The sequence below is a fragment of the Sinohyriopsis cumingii genome, chromosome 2 (assembly GCF_028554795.1).
Source record: "Sinohyriopsis cumingii isolate HCF-2022 chromosome 2, ASM2855479v2, whole genome shotgun sequence".
Lineage (NCBI taxonomy): Eukaryota > Metazoa > Mollusca > Bivalvia > Unionida > Unionidae > Sinohyriopsis > Sinohyriopsis cumingii.
This window is the reverse complement of record NC_142962.1, coordinates 102757454-102781305: the sequence shown is the minus strand read 5'-3', so window position 1 is coordinate 102781305 and position 23852 is coordinate 102757454. Positions and strand designations below refer to the sequence as shown.

Below are 23852 nucleotides of genomic sequence, written 5' to 3'. Positions count from 1 at the left end.
GTAACTTGGCATCTAAACTTCTCTGCTACACAATACACAAATTATCAAATGCTTTACTAAACAAAATTTATTAAATAAGGAGTAATATAGTTGAATAGTAAATACATAAAATGATTTGTCTAGGCAATAAACTCATGACCAACATCAGCAAAAATCATAATTGATATATCTTATTCTACTCTTGTTTCAGTCATATTATTGTTTCGTCGTAATTTGGGGTATTACAATTTTGTTTAAGCTTAAAAGTACCAGTATTTACTCTTGAATGAACAAGAAATTGATCACGAATAGACTTTCTCAACTTTCATAAATAATTGTTTTATTTGCTCAGGTTTATCTTTAAATATATTGCTGCACTACTTAACAGTGACTTCAGAGTTTCATATCATGAAAAACTACTTAACTATACATACTGAATAATATAAACGAGCTATGTGTATTCCAAATGGTACATATCTATTAGAGAATTACAGACCTGTGACCTTTTCTTTCACTTATAGATGCAAAATACAGATGTGCGTCTTCATTAAAATCTCCGTGTATCATAGAAAAGTTCGGAAAATCTTCCTAAGCTTCTTCATATGGTCACTAAATGAAATAGCAGTCGCAGTTTTCATTTTAATATGGCAGAAAACAGCCCTATTCATTACCGTTAAAATATACTTTTACCGATATTAAATTTGCAACTTTCTGATATTCATTTGTACCCTTTTTTCGTATTCCATCTTCTCCAGGTAATTTTCCAGGTAATCATCAGCAAATCCGAGCACCTGTCTCAGTGCCTGTAGAGCCAGAATATTGACGTTCTGGTCCAGCTGCGTCTCATTCTCATAATTTTTGATGGGGAAAATATTACTGCGTGGTACACCCAGGGTTTGGGAAACTTTGTCGACCACGTTTTGTACCTCCTCGCAATGGAAAACCATCGAGATGTCCTTCTCTAGCAGCTGTGAAACTTTGTCAACCTTTGTCAGAATAACTGTTTGGGGAACTCCTGTGAATGTAAACTTCATGCAATAAAATGTTTTTTTAATTTTAAAATATGTTTTTGTCTTCTGAAAACTCTTTTTAAATAATACGGAAGTTTTATAGTTTAAGGAATATAATGTCATGTGTATGCACAATTGCACACATGTTTTGTTCTGAATCAGCGAAAAGAACGAGTTAGATATGGTATGTGGATACGTAGAGATCTTTAAACATATCAAACGAGTTCTTTCGCCCCAACTCAGAACAAACCACGACCATGGTTTTGCTATTATTACATTTCCATTTTTTTTTAGCTTTACAGTATAAATGAAATGAAAAATGAATTGTGATTTATTTTCGATTAACTGAGTCCAAACATGTCGATACTTGGACGTCAGAAAAGACACCGACGAAGTTCCATTCTGGGTGTGTGATACGGAAATACGGACTGAACATTTATCTCGAATGCCAGATCAACCATGCAACATTAAATGGGTATGTAAGCTTTGTATTCAATTTGGTTCGAATGCTTTACAAACAGAAAGATTTGTATCCAGTTTCTACTGAATACATTACGTAGTGCAATATTTGTATCCAGTGTCTATTGAATGCGTTACATACAGAAAGATCTGCATCCAGTTTCTACTGAATACATTACGTAGTGTGATATTTTTATCCAGTGTATATTGAATGCATTGCATACAGAAAGATTTGCATCCAGTTTCTATAAAATGCATTGTTACGGATATATATATATATATATATATATATATATATATATATATATATATATATATATATATATATATATATATTAATCCATAATATAGTTTTATTTCAATCATTTGGACTTATGACATTTATATTTTAATGATTTAATTCATTGCTGGCTTGTGTACAATAAGTGTGAAATTTCATCGATAAATCAAGGCCGATTGCCAAGGTCAAGTCAACAACTATTTTGGTCAAAGTACGACACGCATTAGTTTAAATGTTGGTCACGAAAACATTACATGGTACTAAAATTACATTTGTCCTGTAGAGATATCATGAAAGCCCTAGTTGTTGATTGACTGAATAATTTAAGATGGTTAGAACATGACTGTTAAATTATTTCACAATCTAATGATTGAAATGTTCGATAATTTTTTTTATGTGATTAAAATTTTGTCCCTTTTGTGTGCACATAGAGACTACATAAGAGAGTTAAAACACCAAGTTATGATTCTTCATTTTATGTGCCAGTTTTGTAAGAGAGAGAGGAAATCGCGATTTGTTTATAATTTGTTCCTTGGACTAGCAGATTGGAGAAAATATATTCTTGAAGATGTTGTGAAATTATTAAAGTACTTGAAAATTTAAATAATTCTGTCGGATTATGTGAGACTTACAAGGATTTCAGTGACAATTTATTTTCATATAATTTACTTTGAGGTAAAAACTTATGGATTATTAGAACCGTGATTCTTCACTGGTGCTATCATAGCACATAAGAACATTAGAACCTTTATTCCAAATACCTTTTGGATATTTTCCGGATCAATGTGATATTGATATTACAATTTAGGACAATATTCTAGAGATTCAGACACTTAAATTATTTTTAATTATAAAACTTTGATTTTATGTATAGGGAAATAAATTTATATTTTGGAAAATTTAATGCATGTTGGGTTTTACCCTGTCTTTTTATTCAGTTTAAACCCACCTACATAACAACATTAAATACAGAAAGATTTGTAGCCAGGTTCTTTTGAATGCATTACATATAGAAAGATTTGTATCACATTTATATTGAATGCGTTACATTCAGAAAGATCTGAATCAAATTTTTATGAACGCGATACATACAGAAAAATTTGTATCCAATTTCTTTTGAATAAGTTACATACAGAAAGATTGTGAAATGTGGCACGCATAACCAGATGGTTCATATTTATTCAGCAAATGGTCACAGGCAACTAATTATTTTATGAGGTACGTAACCAACCTATGTGGTGGTATATAAAATACTGCATTTAAAAGAACGAAGGTCACTGATTGGCTGAACATAACAGTCAGAAAAAGATAAACTTAAAGTCTCAGAAGAGGCCCGCGTAAGTGTAAATTGTACAGGCTTTAGTGGACTTGAAACCAAAACCAGTTTTATTTTATTACTTTGCTGCACAGGTAATACTGGATGTAAACAGAGAGATATCACCGGGCTAGATTTGTATTCTTGGTACCAACAGGAGAATTTTTGTCTAAAAAGAGGAGCGCAGCATATCATTTTCATCGTTTTAAACGTTCCCTCTCGGATATATGATTATAAAAATGTTAGCATAGTTTTCATATCTTACCACAATATTTAAATAATTTAGCACAAATTTCAAATATTAACATTACCGTTTATGGGAATTGAATTAGCCGTCTGTGCCCAAATGTTTGGTGCAATTTAATCATCTGTACTTGTTCTCTCTCTCAAAAAAGTTCGTAATATTCTAATAACCTCATAGCTTTACCATCTTAAATCCCTCTCAAAGATTTGGTATGGGAACTTCTTGTGTAAATGCCCCATATGTAAAAAAAACGCAAAGACTGTACTGCTGCTATCATAATTTGCTGTATGTTTGGTGATTTAGTTTCTAGTGTTGTATATTTGTTTATAGCGCTTGTTATGTGGATTACAGTCTATACTGTATGGCTTTTTCTCTCCATTTTAGAAATAACATTTATTAGATTTGTTTAATTTCTTTCTTTTTAGTTCGGCAGCAAGTGTAATGTTGTATGTATGTATGTATGTATGTATGTATGTTCAAGTATGTATGTATGTATGTATGTATGTATGTATGTTCAAGTTGGTTGTTATATCATTGTTTTATAGTTAGTAAAATAGGTCCAAACTCCTAATTGTCACGATCTCCCGTACACTAAGTCAAATACTTAACGTAGGGGAGGATGAAAGTTTGGGACAGGCGATAATCACTCGAAGGACGAAGACGAACAATGGAAAATACGCAAATGACATTACATTTATTGACATAACTCTAACAAACTCACTTTTCCACCAACACTACCTCTCGTGCTGATAATACAATGTTAAATGAAATAAGATTAGTAGAAATTGTTAGACGTCTTGTTATTCAGCTCTATTTTAATTATACAGTTCTATCATTATACTACATCAGGAACTATCAAAGTCAGTTTTTCACTTGTATCCTGATACTATTATCACTCCACAGTTTGCCTCCATGAATTTATACAGTTTACCATCCAAAAGTTACCATCATGGAGCCGTATATTTCTTTTTTGGAGTTTCCTTCTGTTTGTGTACAAATGCAATAATATCATCACAGAATTAATTTTCTCATGCGTTATTTCTTCATGTATTGTTACGTCGAGGTGTTTAAACTTAGTAGCAAAACTCATCAAGCATTCAAATTTCCAAAATGTAAATTTATTTCCCTAAGATATAAAATCAAACAAAGTGAAAGAATTACAAATAATTTACAGTGTATTAATTCCTAGAATGAAGGTTCTCAAGTGTTCTTGTGCTTGCACCACTGAAGAATCAGTTCTAAATCCAAAAGTCTTTGCTTCAAGTTAATCCCGTGTGAGTAGAATATAACTGAAATCCTTAAAAGTTACACATAATCCAGCAAAATTATTTAAACGTTCAAGTCTTTGAATAATTTCACATAATCCGAGAGGTACTGACTGTTTAAATTAAATATTTTCCACTCTGTTTTGCACCAAATCAACAGTGTACTAAAAAGACTATCGAACATTTAAATTATTGTAAAGTGTCGAATTTTGAATTATATTGAACCTTAAAGTTGAATGCATTGAGCATTAAAATTTTATCACATTTAAGCCAGAAAAGTCTTTGTGAAGGGTCACTTCGACCTTTCTTCTTTTCTCCCCCATGTCAGTGTTAAAACTTGAAAGGTTAGAATTTATGACTCAGTTTAATTGAACAGGGCATTGCTACGCTGTCCTGAGAACGGAAACATTTGTGCTACCAACCATAACCGCTTGATAGAAACCCATGTCAAAGTACTTCACAGATTCAATGCTATCTGAAATCTGACGAAAGAAATGATTATCTTGGGATAATTTAAGAACCGCTGCTTGCGATTGAGCATAGTAAATTAAGGCGTACACTTTGAAAATAATGTGAATTTAAAAGTGACGACCTTAGTCGAAATTCTTTAGTCTAAAATTTCATGAGAGAGGAAAAGCTTAGCTCCGAGGAAGCCTAAAAAGAATAGTACTTTCCTCGTTAAATAAGAAAAGGGGACCAGGTGTCTGTCTTGTAATAATGACAGGGTTTAGTGCTAGGACGCACAATTTCTGAAAGAGAACAGCATTAAGGTACGCAATTTTAATTTCACATGTAATTTTCTATTTTTTTAAATTGTTTGTTTTATGCAAATGTGTTTGATGCGACAAGGATTCATATTATGTATCGTTTTTATTCAATTTCATGGAAATCTGTTGATGCTAGAGTTGTTATGCAATTTATCTCTTTAATTTTACAGTTACTAGTTCATTGATAGTACTGACGATTGCATGCTATCCAAGTTTTCATATGTGTAGGATTTCAAAGGGTTATATGAAATAGTTTTCTTGGTCTGTTAGGACGATTTTGATTATCGTTAGTTAACGTTAATCGCATATTTATATCTTATTTTGTAATGTTTAAATAAGCTAGAATTTTGTGAATTTTATGCAATATTAATCGAGCATGTGGTAGCGTAGGTAAAGAGATACGGTAACGTTAGATATACCGCTAATGTGTTAATTATGGCCTGTCGCTGTGAAGTGAGGGTGATGTTCTATCGGATTAGTTCAAAATTTATAAAGTGTGGATAGCTAGTATGCTTCTAGTAACGTAAGAGAGGGAATTTTATGTACATGTAGAAAGTGGTACATACAGAGATTTAGGGGTAATTTTGTCCTTAAAAGAACAGCTTTCTGGGGGAGAGACAGGACAGTCTGAAGATGGAAGTCCAAAAAAAGAAGTGACGAGTTCAGAATAAAGAACTAGGAAGTCCAGGAAGGGGTGAAGCGTAGAGAATAGGAAGGCTGGAGGAAACAGGAAGACGTTGATACATGGTCAATGGAGAAAGGTGATGCAATCAGTCGTGGACATTGCGCTCTTTTCACCACTCGTTACTATGATGAAATGGATCTAAATTAGACACCATTATTAAATTCTGTTGACATAATTTAGACTGAATTGGAATGCCGCTATTAATTTGTTTTGATTAAATTTGTTATTTTTCTTGTCTAAGGGGGCTCGTATTGCATTATTCCTTCCCAATATTCTTGCTCAGTTCTTTGTTGAAATTCTATTTTTCCACTCCCACCGGGCTATAATATCGAGGGAGGTTATCCTCTAGATAACGCCAGCCGAATTCAATTAACCACCCCTCTTACAAAGAGGGCGGCGTCACACTTATGTTATTTTGTAATAACTCAACAATCATGGTCTGACCTTCTCAAATTATTATGCCAATAAACAATTATGGTGTGCATAACACCTCTACAGGACAAATGCAATCCTAGGATCATGTGATGTTTTCATGGCTTCCATTCAAACTAAATGAGTGGCGTACTTTACCGAAATAGTTGTTGACTTTCCCTTAACAATCAGATTTATGAATGAGAATCCTACAGCATATTGTATAAGTACTTTACTATAGTACCAGTGAGCCAAAGATTTAAAGAATTTAAAATATAAATGTCGTAAACTCAAATGACTTAAATAGAACTATATTATAATTTAATAGATGACACAGACATCCGTATCAGTATGGCAGGTAAACGATTATCTTTCTGATATATTTTACATGAATTATAGGGGTTTTCGCATTATTCCAGTGTTACTTGTCTTACCTCTTTTGATCAACCATTGCTGCATTTCTTTGATTTTGTCAAGTATATTCTTGGGGAGAACATCAACAGTACTGCAGTCGAAGATGAATGTCACGCAATGGACCTTGTCGTTAATCTTGGGTATATGGATGAAGCCGGGAGTCTCTGTGTTCAGAGGAAATACTGGATTGAACTGAAATAAAATATTTTAAATCTCCCTCTGCCAGTGACTATATGACCAGAGATTATTTTGTTTTTCATGGTGTGAGGCAATTTGATGAACACGATTTCCTTTGATAGGATACTAGTTTATTGGTTTTGTAAACATCCCTCTCCAGAGGATGCACGAGTCGAGTTTTACCATTCACACCGTGCTCGTGCCCGTCCGAATTATGAGTAAAGATTCTTCTGTCACACCATACGCCATTTTGCCGAATATTTTGGGTGCAGCATAAACAAAAGTAAATACACCTTTCTTCCCCTTTTATGTATACAAGTAGTGGAGTACATAAAAAACACATTATATTGGTTACAGAAATTTGCTCTTTATCATGACTCATCGATAGAGTCCTGATCCGCATAAAAATTGACCCTTAGGGCAGAACATCCATACCGGATCCTAACAATGAACTTTTAATGTATACTGTGCTTTGGTCTCATTGCGTTCAGTTTTAAAGTTTGCCCATTTTGTTAGTATGCTATAAGTTGATATTCAAATTTAGAATGTTCGAAAAAAGTTGAGTCGGTTCAGATTTGCATATGGCAAATCATTTACTTTTGTATCAATAAAATGTTTCAGCGTTTACATTTTAAAGGGGAATGCATTTTTACTTTTCTAAATACAAATAATTTTATGGGGAATGTATTTTTGCGTTTAAAAAGACAAACAATTTTAAAGTGGAATGCATTTTTACGTTATGAAGACAACGAATTTTAAAGGGAAATACATTTTTACTCTGTGTGTGTGTGTGTTAGATTTGGATTTTAAACGTAGCTTTAATATTTTAATCATATCGCTACAATGTCTGCAGTGTGGTAGTTTATAATGATGTCTTGCACTGGGGCATCATGCCGAAGACATGTATCATCATTTCCCACCCAGTCACCTTATCCAGGCCCAGCCCTAGGGCAAGGTGAACGAGGCAACCGCCTTGGGCCAGCACTTTCAGGAAATCAACTCCGCAATGCAATTGTTTTGCTTGGGGGCCCCGCTCATCGCTTGCTGCCTTGGGCCCCGCATGCTGCCTTGGGTCTCGCACATCCTAGGGCCGGGCCTGACCTTATTCTGACACTATGCCGACCAGTCCTAACACTAACCTCTTAATGCTGAGAGCCTAGCGAGGCAGCTGTTTGTACCATTTTTTATAATTCTTTGGTATGACTCGGCCAGGGTTCAAACCCGCGACCTCCCGCATCCGAGGCGGATACTCTAACCACTTAGGCCACCGGAGTGGTTTTATAAAGACAAAGAATTTTGAAAGGGAGAAATAATTTTGATAATTATGTTTACAAAGACATTGAATTTTAAAGAGGACAATACGTCTAAATTGTTATATAATAGCACGGTGTCAAAAACTAAAATATACATCGCCCCACCCCACCCTCGAAAAAATAAAAACATTTAACAAAGAATTTAACATCGAACATGAAGCACAAATGTGTTCTAGAGTTTTAAGTAGGGAAATAGATAAAAACTAGTATACCGATTATTGCAGAATATAATTTCAAATAATTAAGTAGTATCCATCATTGTCGACTTTATTAACGTCAATGGAAATTAAATAATATACATTTGTGTAAAATATGCACACTGTATAAGATACCTACTATTCACTGTATGCATATCAAAGAGAAGAAAAATGTGTCAAAAACATACGTGGTTTTCAAACAATATGGACGCTTTTAGTGAATGGTCATGAGTTCTGGAAAGAGTTTACAAATTACACCCACACTATCATCTATTTATTAAAAATCTGACAATAAGCATGCAGGGGAAAACTAAAAATTTCTTTAGCCTTTACGAGATTTAGTCATAAAAAAATCCAAAGTGTTCTTGTCCATCAGCTAATGGACGAAGTTGCTACATGCATTTACATGCACACACGACGGTGATGTATTGATATTCAGAGACATGGAGAGATTTTCGCACCAAAAAATCTGTTTTGATTTTTTGCGAATTAGGTCTGTCATTGACACAAAGGGGCTAATCCTAAGCAGGGAACAAATATTAGTATAATTTTGCAATCGAAGCTATCCTTAGTGGCATTCATCCATCAGGATAAATACTTTTCTTTGTAACGATGTTTACAAGTTTATGTATTCGTGCTGACACACCCTTAGTTTTGTACAAAACTGTTCTTTGCTTTGTTTATTTTATTCTAAACGAATTTTATAAGGTATCTATAATTCGTTGTTCATATATATAAAATGCAAATACCTGGTACCAGTCTGGGACATTTCCCTCCACTAGGTAGTTGAATTCAATCAGACCCAGACCTTCTCTTTCCTCAAGACCACGTGTGTCACACAGTCGGAACTTCATGTTCTCCCCTGTAGTGCTGGAGCGAATCTGATATTGACGGTACTGAAATAATAAATGTAAAAGTAGGATTATAAATAACAAATAATGTATCTACTCAAGTAACCAAATAAGGACCAACATGATAAAACAAAACATGTTATACAGCCTCAATCAAGCAATAGTTCCGACCGGAGGTATTGGTATTGAGATATTGCGTTTAAAAAGGTCAGTAACGATTAATGAAATACTTTTTGTTTCATAAATAATACAATATTTGCACACTATTTGAATCATTAACGTAACAGAACGCACAATATATATATATATATATATATATATATATATATATATATATATATATATATATATATATATATATATATATATATATATATATATATAAGTTTTATCATCGTTTATCACAATTATTCATTCAAATCAACATTAATCAGCCAACATCGAATCCTTCGTTATAAGTTTTTTTTTTGTGCGGGAGGGTGGAGGTCGGATGCCTCACTGAATTAGTTATATGACTTCATCTACTAATCTTGTGCTTGTACAGGTACCGTCATTTAACTCTTATGTTCTTAACTTCAGAGTCAATTAAACCACTGTCATGGAGATTATCACCATATAAATCATAGTGTATAAAACTTCGTGCTCAATGATTTGCTTAAATTTCATTGTCACTATTACTTGATGAATTCAAATTGCTTCCTTTGTGTTGCATTTTACGCGTAATGACCTCAAATAATATTTTTTCAAACAGTGTTGTGAATCAATTTCAAACAGTTGCCCTTTAGTACAGTGTAAAATAACCCAGCTGTCAAATAAATATGTATTTATCTCATTGTCTAAATGAGTTCGTTCCCATTCACATGATAGGTATAATCTGATAAATAGGACCAGACTTCCATTTAGTTTTACTCAAGAGCGTAGATTAATTTCCCTTTATGGCATTTCAAATATGTCGTCACTTTTTGGGCGGTAGGGGCGGATCGGGGGGAGGGTTTGGAGGGCGGTCCGGAACTACTCCAGGCTACCCCCCTCATAAAGAAAACGTACACACACATACGTACAATAACTTGTCACTTAAAATTTAACAATCGTTTCATTCTTGAGCACGTATATTGGGTAGTATGCACACCTTGAGTAACTAGACACATAGACTTTTGCTGTTGTGCCCTTTCGAGAAAAGTCAGGACCCTTTTGAAATTTTGAAACACCTTCCCACCTTAAACTGATCCGGCCTTGGGGCGGGTGGGGGTGAAATGCCACCTGAAGCTCATACTTTAAATAATCATAATATTAAACAGGTAAAATCTAGTAACTAGCGCAGCTTGCTGGGTATCAAGTCTGTGTGTGTGTGTCTTTTCTGACCTACGTCACGGGACGATGGATCTGTCAAGTGTGGCTTGTGTGAATTCACTGTCAGTGTAAAGTGTGATTTGGAAGAAGTATTTTTTTAAATTTCCGTTGAAATGAAAATTTAGGATACAGATATGAGACATTTTTTTTTATCAAAGAGCGTGTTCGGTTGGCCCCGCTTGGTGACTCTATCCGCTGCAGCTTCGCTTGCTATTGTCAGCCCATTAGGTTCTATTATATCCAATTCATTTTGTAGACGCGGCTTCGGTGCAGATTATGAGTGTAATATACGCACAGCATGTTAACAATTTCTGAATTCATTTTAGGTAGAGATAACGCACAGAACTGATAGAGTTCTAATTTTGAGGTAGCATGTGAACCGCCATATTTTTGATAGGATTATGCTGACGTAAGAATTTGACATTTGTCAGCCATCGTCATTTGAAAAATATTTCGTTGGACTTAAGATCATCTCTTCTGACAGGCAATAATTCCCACAATGGGTTATGTCCCTCTGAGAAAATAACTCAAAGGAGTATGAGCTGATGGAACCTACGGTCGCGCTTAAGGTCTACATAAAAATATTTTGTTCAGGTTGTCGTCAACTAATCCGGGTCGATTATGGACTAAATTTTGATGACCCAAGAGTTAAGCAGTATAGCAGCGATGTAATGTGAGGGAATATGAACAAAGAGTGTATCTTACCACTGTAGTGAGGCTGTGCTCAGCACTTCCAGTGTAGCCCCTCTGTGTCACTCGTCCCTTAAAGATGGAGTTAATAGTGTTGAAAAAACTAGACTTTCCCGCTCCTATAGGCCCCACCAGAAGAATACGTGTTTCCGGGATCTTCATTGCACGCGATGGTTCATAGTTTTCGATACTTAGTATCAACTGCTGGAGTGACTAGAACAATTATGAAAATGGTAGAAGTTTTTAAAAGTCTAACCAGTTTTAACACAATAACTATAACAAAGATCTGATAATTCAAGTATATACTCAAAATATGGCCGCCCAAACATCGGGGACTTGCCCCCCCCCCCACGCACCCCCCAAAAATGAATTCTGCGGGCGCCCCTGATCAAATTTCGGTCAAACTTATTGGACTCTGCTAAGATTGACCTCGATATTAAAAAAATTACTTAAATAACCTTTTTTAAATCAGCAATACAACAACATAATTTTTAGAGACCACATACTTTATCGAAATTACGCTCGTACGTGTGTTTTTTTATATTCATTTTTGCACATTATGTATCCTCTCTTTTGATACCATAACGAATTTACGTACATAAGCAACTCATTCATGAAGGAGAGACTATTTAATATCCTCTTTTTCACTTCTGCAGTCTAAAAATCATATCAAGGAAGACACATACATTTTCAAAATTTCTGGTACGCATTAAACCCAAAAGTTTTATTTACAAAAAAGAGGAATGAAAAGGACGACTGGGTTACTTAAATAAATAATATTTATGCCGTTGGGCTTTCAAAGGAAGAGACGTAAACAAAACTAACACTTACCTCTTTTGTCCATGATAGCGATTTCCGCCATGGAAGGCTATGAAACGTTGAGTTTACTTGTTTATCTAAATATAAATAAATATATAAATAAATATATCCAATATTAAAATTCAAAATTTAAATAAAGAGTCGGTTTAAGTTAAATGATCTCCGGGACCACAACATAAATCTATACCAATAATTGATAAGGAATTGTTATTTGTATAGTTTGATTTGCTTTCTTTTCCATATAGCGATAACAATCAATATATAGTTAATGATGAAACGATGCAGCTTTGTCAACTTATGACTAGATCAATGATTGATCTAACAAGTAATCTAATCTTATATTCTGTTGAATTACATTCAACAGTTCTTTTGATGAAATTTTAGTCCAATCTGGGCAAATATTTTGATAATCGATAAACGTTTGGAATAAATATAGTGAAACAGATATATCTTGAATCTGACTTCATGAATCAAGCATAATTTCAGTGTATAAATACTCAAAAAAACTAAGTTGTTTATCTGGTAATAATATCTGCATGCTAATATACTTTCTGAATTAGTCCGGATTTGCATATACAGTACTAATCAGCCCCGGTTTGCACATATATATTGCTTACCAACAACTTTGTAAACCTCTAGATCTATAACATCCGTGATGCCATTGTTGATCTGTTCACTTGATATGCCTTGAAAATCATAACTTTGGTTTACTTGCAGATAGCCGTTTAAGCGATAAGCACCACTTAGACAAGTATAGACCTGACCGTTAGTGAAGGTTTCCAAGGCATGTTGAGCCGGTCGACCAAAGAACGTGTGGTCCTCATAACCACCAAACGTAGGGCCATAGCCACCGTTACAATAAATTGCAGTTTTGGCTATTAGCACGGGGAATTTTCTGAAACAATCTCTTCCATTGTAGCGCATTTGGAACAAGAAGGCCATGTCATCCTTGACGTAATTGCCATTTGATGTCCAACGTTGACTGGTGTATCCGCCAAATACAGAGTTGTTTGTGTTGTACAGTACAGTGACAGTTGGTCCCTGGTTGTCGCATTTCTGATGGAATGTACGTGTGTTGCAACCATTGTTTTGCCTCACACTGTATAATAACTGTAAGTCTTTTTGTCCTGCTCCAATCCAATGTTCTAATTGCTTCTTATGTTTCTGCTCCAGTCGTCCAGACATTTTCTTACCTAAGAATCCTGAAGTGTCACACATAAAAATCATTTATACATTTAATCATTTAGATAGAAATAAACCTGTAATATCGATCGCATACATTGCAATCGTTTGTTTCCTTTATACTTCAGAAATTACACTAGATAAAATATTGATGATTGAAAAGAAAGATCTACTAGAAAGGGTGCCTTATAAGTGTGGCATCATAAACTAAAGAATTTTCATGGAATATATATATATATATATATATATATATATATATATATATATATATATATATATATATATATATATATATATATATATATATATATAAGGTTAGTATACCCTTTTAGTAAAAAAGCAGTAGATCAAATTTAATTTTCCTCATATTTGTTGGAGAGCTCAAGAAATCCGTACATTGTGACTTTGAAGACCTACTTTGATGAAAGAAAGGTCGAAACTTTAAAATATGCTGCTCGTACAGCTGACAATTATTCCTTGACTTACGAAGTTTCATTTGTGAACAAGTCTTTTTCTCAGCGCTTTTGTTTTGATCAAAACACATTTCAAACTTATACGAATACTTCCAAATCTCAGTCTGGCACAACTTTTAGAAATCAAACTTCTGACAAGACTGATCAGAAATATATATCTCTTCCGACATGCACCTATTGCAAGAAGAAAGGACAAACTGATTGAAAAATTAGAATTTAATAAAGACAGATGTATTCCAGATGGTTTAGTTTTTAAGAGGTCGTCACAGACATATATTGAAAGTCAAACAAACCCGAGTCTGATTTATGAATTATGAACCATTCGTGTCGAAAGGTTCCGTACCACATGTTGGTAATTCTGCCAAGGATATCCCTATTAAATCTTTAAGGGAAACATGAGTTTCTCTGAGTCTTTTATTATCAGGTGCTTTTTGTCTTTATTTGAGAAGTCGTATTTTAGCGAACAAAGGACAAAAGTACATTCGTAAGGACTAAAGAGTTCACGACCGATAGAGGTGATCTCGGTACAGCAATTTACTCCAAAAGCCGTTATGTCTACGCCTATTCTCGCTTAAGCAGTACTTTGAGACCCAGCCTGCAAGGTACGGACATATAGCGGGACTAAGTTCACTTCCCTCTCCGATGCTGCCCCAATGAAAGCCAGCGGCATTGACCACCACTTGGCCGAGCGAAAAGAACCACAACGCCCCACTTATGCGATTTGACCACTTTTCTCTTACCCTCCGAGCCATGATGAAGTGCTGGGGTTCGGTTGCTGGCAAAAATTACTGGGTAAACGCTCTCCCCATATTTTTGACGGGGGAGATAAAGGCCATAGGCATTGAGGAATCGGACAGTCTTAGGTTAAATTTGGTCCTAAATAGATGGAAAGGATACGAGCATACGAACGAGACCTGAAAAGCATTTGGCTTCTCGTGTTGACAGAAGATTCTTAGCCTCTCGCCCTATGTATATTACAAGCGATTGATAGTACATCGCATAACAAAACAGGTAGGGTTTACCAAAGGAAGTGTTCCTCGGTGGTTGGTGTGCCACCACCCAACTGAAAACCGCGTCAAACGTTCACCTTGAAAAGCGTGTCCAGGATCTTTAAAGATTACCAGCTGCAAGCCCTCAAAGAGTCATTCAGTCAGCGTACTTCATGCTATACAGGCGAAATCGGCAAGAGGAAACAAGAAAAAAGACGGCTCTAGATTAAGCGAGAAATGGCTTTTTTAGGTTATACACCTCGATAAACCCTCTCAGCAAAGTTCACTGATTCTGCAGCGTTTGTGCACATCGGAATAGCTATAGTCTTTTTGTGTTCAGCGATGTAACGCTAAAGGTTTCATAAGAATTTGTAGGTCAAGTGGGTGCCGGCCGCTTCCCTTTCCCGTCGATAAATATCATTTCGTACTTTGCTCCATGGATGAGGGCGTGCCATATTCCAAAATTCAGAATGCTTAAGCCCATCGTCAATTTGTTGGCATTGCCTGTTTTTCCACCAGTTACCGGTAGTACAGTCGCATCATGCATCGACATCATCATCAATCTTTTCGGCAAGCTGCTCGACGCGTAGCCGCTTATTGAGGTACTCGTCCATAGTTCTGTCAAGATTTTGCATTCGGTGTCGTCTTTTTTTTTGGGTGGGGGTTTCAAGAATAAAAAGTGTAATTTTAGCTGGCAAATGAGAGGGCGTTAACAATTACTGTGCCATCATTGCAACTGCGGTCATGAGACAGACTTGATGACATTAGGAGGAATGATGCTTTGTTTAATTAGCATTTCTTGCGTTCAGAGGCTCAATGCTACGATTCCTATAACGTATACACCGCCTCTGTTAAGTCGCCCCATTTCGACTGGTTTAACTTGGATCACATTTTAGCAATCACCGTGAGGTCACGTGGTAAAAAAAGGCTTCTGTGGTCCTTGGTGTATGGTGGTGTAAGAAAATTTGCCTGCGTTCCTCGAATAATAAGTTTATGATGTTTTGTTTTAATGACAAGCATAATACACACCACTATTCCATATGAAAGTGGTCAAGTTTGTGTGTAATAGATGTTGCTAGCAGCGGCGGTTCTTTTCGTTCCGAATGGTTATAGGACGTTGTCTTTTTAGTTAAGTTTCTCTTGCACCAGCGTTCCAAAAATGTGTTTTGGTGCATTGGATGAGGTGTAAAGAGGATCATCTACTAAAGCTAGGCCGCCTTAGAGAATATATGATGGCATCGCATCTTGCTGATTGTCATTAGTTGCTGTTTGGTCTGAAGTCACATGCATGATGGCAGTCTTAGTTTTTTCTTCTGAGCCTAAAGTTGTTTCATTATCTCTGATGGGAATTTTTTATTTTTTGTTTGCAAGCAGCTCTATCCGGATGCTTCACCCTGATGACCTGCATCACTTCCGAAGTTAGTTGTTCGAAAAGTTGAAGTCGGTTGTGCTTTTAATTTTTTGTTCCTTGGAATAATCGACGTGTCTTCATGTAATCTGTGAATGGAAATCGTAGACTTCAGATGTGATATTTTGTGTTATGACCCACACATTGATGACATAATGGCGGTTAAGAAAGGCGAGCTCGGTTAGAGCTAATCCCTTGTGTCGGAATAGAGAAAAACGCAATCGTTGAGTAGAAAAGCGTGGTGGTGTCTTTGAATTTTCAGCAAGTGCTTTTAGTAAGTCAATCAGATCATGGTTTCTGGGGTTTACCAATAATACTCCTATCATCTTTGTTTTTGCCACATGCCCATGGTCAGTCTTATACATTGTTTAGGAGAATCGAAGGGTAAATGATGACCATGGAATCATAGTGACCCATAAATGCCGATCCGAGAAGCACGAAAATAAACACAGTCTTGCCGCTGCGGTGTTGGAGAAAAACCATGTCGCAGTGTGGCTATCAGTTATCAAATATCGCATTGTACTTGTTTAGGCTAATATATGACCGATACAAATTTTCTGTTATGGCATATAAGCAAATGTTTAACACACATACAGACTGTAATGTCTGTTCTATTTTCAGCGTTATGCCATTGCTCGCATTTTCGATGCGTCCTTCTAACCCGTGTAGCATGTGGTTTTTTATTGACCTTATATCGAGGTCACGTGCGACTCAATTTTTGTAAAAGGCATCAGCATCAATTGCCATCATCTCCGTATCCTTGATAGACTCCCTCGTCATTAAGTTTAGGGTCTCTTCTCACTGCTAGTATCTCAACTGCCCATGGCAAATAAATGGTTTGGGATGCCATCGATCGTCATCGCCATCTTGTTAACAACGAGCTTATATATATTTTTCCGTATCAGATCCAAACGCAGCACGCTTCGAGGCATCTTCCAAGAGTGCAACGATCGCCTTCATACCTTTTGCCGGCTAGTTAAGGTTTATATTTCACGTATCGTTCCTTTTATTAACCACGGTCTTGTGATGTCGAATGTACAAGAGATCCAATTTTCCCATGTGCTGTTGCCTGATCATGCGTGCGAGTTCTGCGTGGTTTACAACGTCATATTCCAGAGAAATACCACTGATTGTGAAGCTTGCCTCCTTAATAGTGTTCTTGATTACCCCGTCGTAGTCGTCAAACGTCAACTCAGCGGTGAGGTTGTCTGAAAGGTCTGATTACACTGGTCAACAGTGAAATCATTACTGACTTGAAAAGGCCCTAATCTGTAGTATTTTGGTGTGCCGAACACGAATATAACCGTGAAAAATTTGTATTGGCTCTCGTTTTGAAAATATTCATATACCTCATTTTCTATGTTTCACTGTGTAAATTTCTCCAGTAGGACTGCAGCAACATCCGGAATAATGATGTAACATTGCATAATACCATCATGCTCACATCATCCACAGTTGATTGCATCATTTTCTGATGCAATGCAATACTAATGCCATGCGGCTGCTGAAGTAAGTTGACGTCAGCAGTGTACTATACATGTGTAGGCCTATTATACTAATGCCAGGCGGCTGCTGAAGCTGACGTAAGCAGTGTACTATATAAAGCCCAATCAGATAGGTTCAGCATTTAAAATATTTTAGACGTTGTGCGAGACAGTTCAAGCTACTGTTACATAAAACTTATTATTTTATCCATTTACGTACAATAAAGAACAGTAATGCCTCGAAAGTGTGTTAATACCGCGGACAATTTTTGCTATATTTGTGGGGAAGTGACATTTGCCAACCAGAAGAAAAGTATCAATTCTCAAGTGAAGAAGGCATATCATCTTTACTTCGGATGCAAGGTTGGTGACCAAGACAAGCCTTGGGCTCCGCATATATGCTGTGCTACATGTACAACACAGCTTTCACAGTGGTTGAATTGCAAAAGGTCATCAATGCCGTTTGCAGTCCCAATGGTGTGGAGAGAGCCAAGCAACCACCTAAATGACTGTTACTTCTGCTTGGTTCCTCCTCTTTCCGGCGGAATAACGAAGCGAAAGAAGTCGAGAATAGTCTACCCAAACATTCCGTCTGCATTGAGACCAGTTCCACATGGTGAGGGACTTCCTATTCCAGAACCTCCAGCAGAATATTCTCTTGATTCATCTGACGAAGACAAAGGTGAGTCGACCTGTTCTTCTCCTGGTCCATCAGCATGCAGTGATCCAGATTTTCACTGTGGTGCATCATCAACCCCACACAGAATAACACAGGAAGAACTAAATGACCTGATTCGTGATTTGGACTTATCAAAGAACAAGGCAGAATTGCTAGGATCAAGACTCCAACAATGGAATCTTCTAGAAGAAGATGTCACAATTACTGCATATCGAAAGCGCCACCAGCAATTGGAGCCTTTCTTCAGAAAGGAAAGTAATCTGATATTCTGTTCCGATATTGAGGGCCTCATGAATGCTTTAAAAATCACTCATGACCCACAAGAATGGAGACTATTTGTGGACTCTTCGAAACTGAGTCTCAAGGCTGTGCTTTTGCACAATGGAAACATTCTTCCATCTATTCCAGTAGCGTATGCTGTCCACATGAAAGAGACATACGATAACTTAAGGCAGCTACTGAATTCCATTGAGTATAACAAGTACAGCTGGCACCTCTGTGGTGATTTGAAGGTAGTTGCCCTTTTAATGGGACTGCAGCAAGGATATACAAAATACATGTGTTTCTTATGCGAGTGGGATAGCCGAGCAAGGGAAATGCACTACATGAGGAAGGAATGGACTCACAGGCAGAATGTAGCCATTGGAGAGAAGAATATCCAACACCCAGCTCTGGTTGAGGCTCAGAAAATCTTGCTACCACCCCTTCACATCAAACTAGGTTTGATGAAGAACTTCGTGAAAGCCATTGACCGGACTTTGCCAGCATTCCGATACCTGCATGAAAAATTCCCTCGACTCAGCGAAGCAAAGATTAAAGAGGGAGTTTTTGTGGGTCCTCAGATTCGAGAGCTTTTCAAAGATGACCGGTTCAACAACTTGCTGGAAGGTGACGCGAAACAAGCATGGAATGCTTTTCGCCTAGTTTCTACAAACTTCCTCGGAAATGTTAGGGCAGAAAACTATAAGGAACTAGTAGAAGACATGTTGATGAAGTATAAGAAACTTGGCTGCAATATGTCTCTAAAGATTCACTTCCTTCATTCCCATTTGGATTTCTTTCCTAGCAACTGTGGTATTGTTAGTGATGAACACGGCGAACGTTTTCATCAAGATATCGCAACAATGGAACAAAGATACCAGGGAAAATGGTCCACTACAATGCTGGCTGACTACTGCTGGACACTCCTCAGAGATGCTCCCGAACAGCTGTACAAGAGACAGGCGAAGAAATCTAAGATGTAGTCAATGACTTGATTTTTTATAGGTAGGCTATTACAGTTGACCTTTTACTATTGGAATGCATTTCGTTATGTAAACATTAATTTCTTGCAGATTACAAAAAAACTAGAGCCAATTTTGCAATTTGACTGTCATATTCGTGTTCAGCACATAAAAATTGATAAGAATTGACTAATTTTATTTCAGTAACATGACTTTTGTAAAAATTTGTTGTCCAGTGTTAGTGGTATTGCATGCGATCCTTTAGCAGTTCTAAATCGAGCGGCACTACCGAGCTGTTTCTAAGCGATGTAGATAAATACGCATTCCGCCTGGAAGCAGCGACAGCCTTGACAGCGCCGATACATATAGCGGTAGTGTTGACCTTTTAGTATATATTGATAGGTAGAGTTAGTCCGCTCTTTTCTCGTCGGCCAAATATCCTTGTAGACACTCCAAACATCTGCATCTCCAACGCAGGCCAGTTCGTTTTCTCCAAACGTATCACTCAACTTTTGGACAAAGCTTGGCCGAGCAATATGCAATTCTACAGCTGATATCTGCCAGTTTAGCAGTGTCGGGCACACTGACATCATTGCTGGTGAGGTTTGAAAGTTTGACAATTAGCCGTTTCTTCTGGGTGATGGTGCTCAGGTTAATAGTCACAACTCCCTTTGCACCAAGCGTGCGTTGGAGTGAGCAGAAGTTATTGAGTTTTCTTCCGTATTGAGACAAGCTTATGTTTCAATGAGTTTGCTTCTACCTCGACGTCACACTTGGTTATGATATCAAACTTCACTAGTGGAATGACGTTAGAGGTTCAAACTATACTTTACCACATAGTCGTTACACTTTGCCTATAGTGTGTGCAATTTAATATTTTTGATATTATAACATGTTTTCATATCACTATATGTGATTCTGGTTGGTCCAAATAAGCCAATGAAATTATTGTGCAGTATTCTCTTTACTGATTGGCTGCGATCGTGGGAAAACCTTTTTAATCCCACCTTCAGGAATTTTTTGTTTTCAATGAATATTTTGGCGGCCATTTTTCGATTCGAATCACGAAAGGAATTGGGAGGTGGGAATGGTCTCATCTGTCTGAATATGGCCAATTTGCCCCCCACAGGAGGTTGTTATGTCATATATAATATATCATAACATTGAAAATGGCTGAAACCCCAAGACAAGAACATCAAAAAGTAGTAAAACTAAGGGTATTACTCAGTTGAAAGTGGGTATATGGGGGGTGGGGGTGGAGGGGGCGGTATACCTGTAGCATGAAATTCACCTTATATACAGCTGTGGTTTAAATGTTAATTTACAGAAGTAAATAAACTCACTTCTATACACAGAAGACTGTGGACATAAACATGTCTCCAAACTGATAGTAGTTTATCCAACCACTGCATATTTACGCAGTAAAATGTGATGCAATTCCGACTAAAAGTTAAATTTGTTTACATGTTCTGAAGTCAACTGTTCCAAATCAAATACTGCAAATGCCCTTTCACAAATACATTACAGTAAATATGGGAATTTCTGCATCCAGTAAACCTTCTTTCACATGAATATTGCAACAATGTAATGTTTAGTTGTGAAAGTGACACTTTAGGTTGTGTAAACATGGATCGTCAACTGACCTCTAATGGGTACTGCATCAAACGATGCGACATCACGCGCATTGGACATTCTGTGTTGAAAAATGATTTTGTCTGAGTAAAATGTTTTGTTTATTCGGAAGGACGCTTGTTCTTTGATTTATAGTTTGTATGAAAATTATAATCTACTCTTAAAAGTTCATAGTAGTTAAACTTTGTTTGGGACTATTTTTAACGCACAACAAATGAAAGATGCATCATCTGTCAGAATTAATGAAATTATTCATTTTTCTTTCTATCTAAATAATTTCCACTGAAATAAAAACTGTGTGATAAAAAATAATCTCAAATGGGTAATGATTTAATATTAAATTTATGAAACTCGTTGAATAATGTCCAGTATTTGCTCGCCAAGGCTAGTAAAAGCTGGACATGGTTCAACTCGTTTAATAAATTTAGTATTAAATCATTACCCATTTGAGATCCTCTATTTAGAACACCCTAGCTGAAGTTTGATCTACACCGTTTTTCGACAAAAAAAACCCATAGTCTTATGATCACTGTTTAACTTTGAACTTAGCCCTTCAATTTGCCCTCAGTAATTTTTGAAAGACTTTATAAACTGTCACCATAGTTATGAAAATATAACACTCGTAAAGTGGAAACTTTTGAAATACGTTCCTATACGTACTAAAGCGAATAGAAATACTGTATCCATTCTTCTGGAACAAGAACACGTTTCTCGAATTTGCTTAAGAACATGCTTGTATTTTGACTTTACCGTTCACTGAGCATCTCTGCTACAGATCAGCCGTATATATCATCAAATTACTTTAATTTATATCATAAATATATATTTGAAATGTCAGCTTCATTGTTTCTGTGATGTTTTAAGATGTACGTGAAAATATATCATGTAATAAGCCGGTAGACGTTTAAAGAATTCAAAACGAAAGTACCTCTACATTAGTATTCCGAGGAAAGGAAGTGTTAAATGTAAACAGTTTATAAATTCAGAAAGCTCTGTTAAAATAACTAGACTAACTATTTATCCGTGCATTACTTTCCTTCGTTGTTGTGCGTTCTGTCCCCTAAACTAACTGATACGAACATTTTACAAGAATTCAAGACATGATGTCGTGAGAATGAAGGTACATAATAGTCAAAATGGGTTTTATGTTTATTACTATGACATTATTTAACATTTACTATTTGAAATACCTTATGCATATGTCTAAAATTTATCCTGAAACGCTGTTATTTATGTTTAGGTTCCGCTGTAGAGTCAAACGTTCTAATAATCAAGTACTTTGACACTTTTATCAACTCTTGGTTAACAAAGTTCTCGGCTTTGGTGCATTACAGACACGAGTCAAATTATAAAATGTACACTCTACTCCGGGTTTTTATCTCTGTGTAAATATGAACATCAAGTAATCCCATGAGGATAATACCGATAAAATACCGATAAAATTAGCGTCATTCTTTGCTTGCGCAACGATTACAGTTTGATAGAACTTAACAAATAGGAAAACAAAACCGGAAATATCCGATTTTGTAGTCTCCATTAAAGGTAGATTTTGGCGATTTGTAAGAAATTATTGTTTTTTGCTGATTTTGGCCTGTTTTTATACTCACCTCTGGGATGGATGAATGAATTTCACATTTGTGTGTGTCATTTTATTTTTTTAAAATAGTCTACAAAGGGAAAGCAAACGCTGTGTAGGGTTTGCTCATGGGCATTTTCATTCATTGTTTGCAAAACTCCTGATCATTTAAACGACTTGAAACATAAATAAAACATTCCATCTCTAAAGAGTTATTTAAAATATCATATTTTATTTGCGTGTAATGTTTCAATATATAGCAATGAATTACTTCTTCAGTAAGTGAAAGTAAGTACAAACAGATTCAGAACGAGAGTGCAACTGAGAAAAGGACGTCGTAATAATATGCAGTTAATTGATTTAGAGATCTCAATTAAAGCAGCTTTTAATCTATACATTACTTTCTTTGGTGTGTCGACATTATACAGGATGTCGTTAAAATGAAAGTAGTTAAAAATCTAATTCGACATTTGTTTTTGTCTTGATGACATTATGAAATACTTAAACGATTAAATAAAATTTAAATAAATTAGCTTAAAGGTTAGTATCCATCTTGAAAGAGTATTACTTACCCTAATTCTCTGCTGTAGAAGAAATATGTTATAATGAACAAGGTTTTTTTAAAAACATTTACTTTTACTTCCTGACAGCGACAAAACTACATGACCGGTTGGACTGGTTTAGATACAGTGGCCAAAGTACAAACGTAGTTGTATGAGACGATTTTGGGACAAATCATAATTGCATAGGTGCCCATATCTCGACATACACTGGTTTCTGAGGGGACCTATCATGTTATATAGGCGGTCATAGGTTTAACATGGGAATGGTGGTATATTTACAAAAGTATTTATGGGGACAAACGGTAACATTGATTACTATCCAAATATATATCCCTACCATCCAAACGAAATGTGTAGGTGCTTTTATATACACATACTCTAATAGATTCTAGAACACAAGAGGTGTAGGGTGTAAAA

At 36.0% G+C, this 23852-nt stretch overlaps 1 protein-coding gene across 1 annotated transcript; it reads right to left on the bottom strand.

Moving 5' to 3' along the window:
• Window positions 1-293: 293 nt before the first annotated feature.
• LOC149805505 (interferon-induced protein 44-like) lies at window positions 294-23578 on the bottom strand. Its single transcript, XM_089936297.1, has 7 exons — window positions 23445-23578; window positions 12844-13428; window positions 12239-12303; window positions 11423-11620; window positions 9266-9412; window positions 6850-7021; window positions 294-994 (listed from the first exon to the last, which is right to left on the bottom strand). Exons 2-7 carry the CDS (start codon window positions 13409-13411, stop codon window positions 675-677), a joined length of 1470 nt encoding a protein of 489 aa, XP_089792423.1. The 5' UTR covers window positions 13412-13428; window positions 23445-23578; the 3' UTR covers window positions 294-674.
• Between the last annotated feature and the right edge of the window lie 274 nt (window positions 23579-23852).

What these genes read in the sequence shown, in the direction of transcription:
- LOC149805505 (XM_089936297.1), bottom strand. Translation starts at nt 13,411, where the DNA reads ATGTCTGGACGACTGGAGCAGAAACATAAGAAGCAATTAGAACATTGG. An exon ending in AGAGGTTTACAAAGTTGTTG is followed by an intron (nt 12,304 to 12,843) that starts GTAAGCAATATA and finishes ATTTATATTTAG; the next exon opens with ATAAACAAGTAAACTCAACG. An exon ending in AGCACAGCCTCACTACAGTG is followed by an intron (nt 9,413 to 11,422) that starts GTAAGATACACT and finishes TTATTATTTCAG; the next exon opens with TACCGTCAATATCAGATTCG.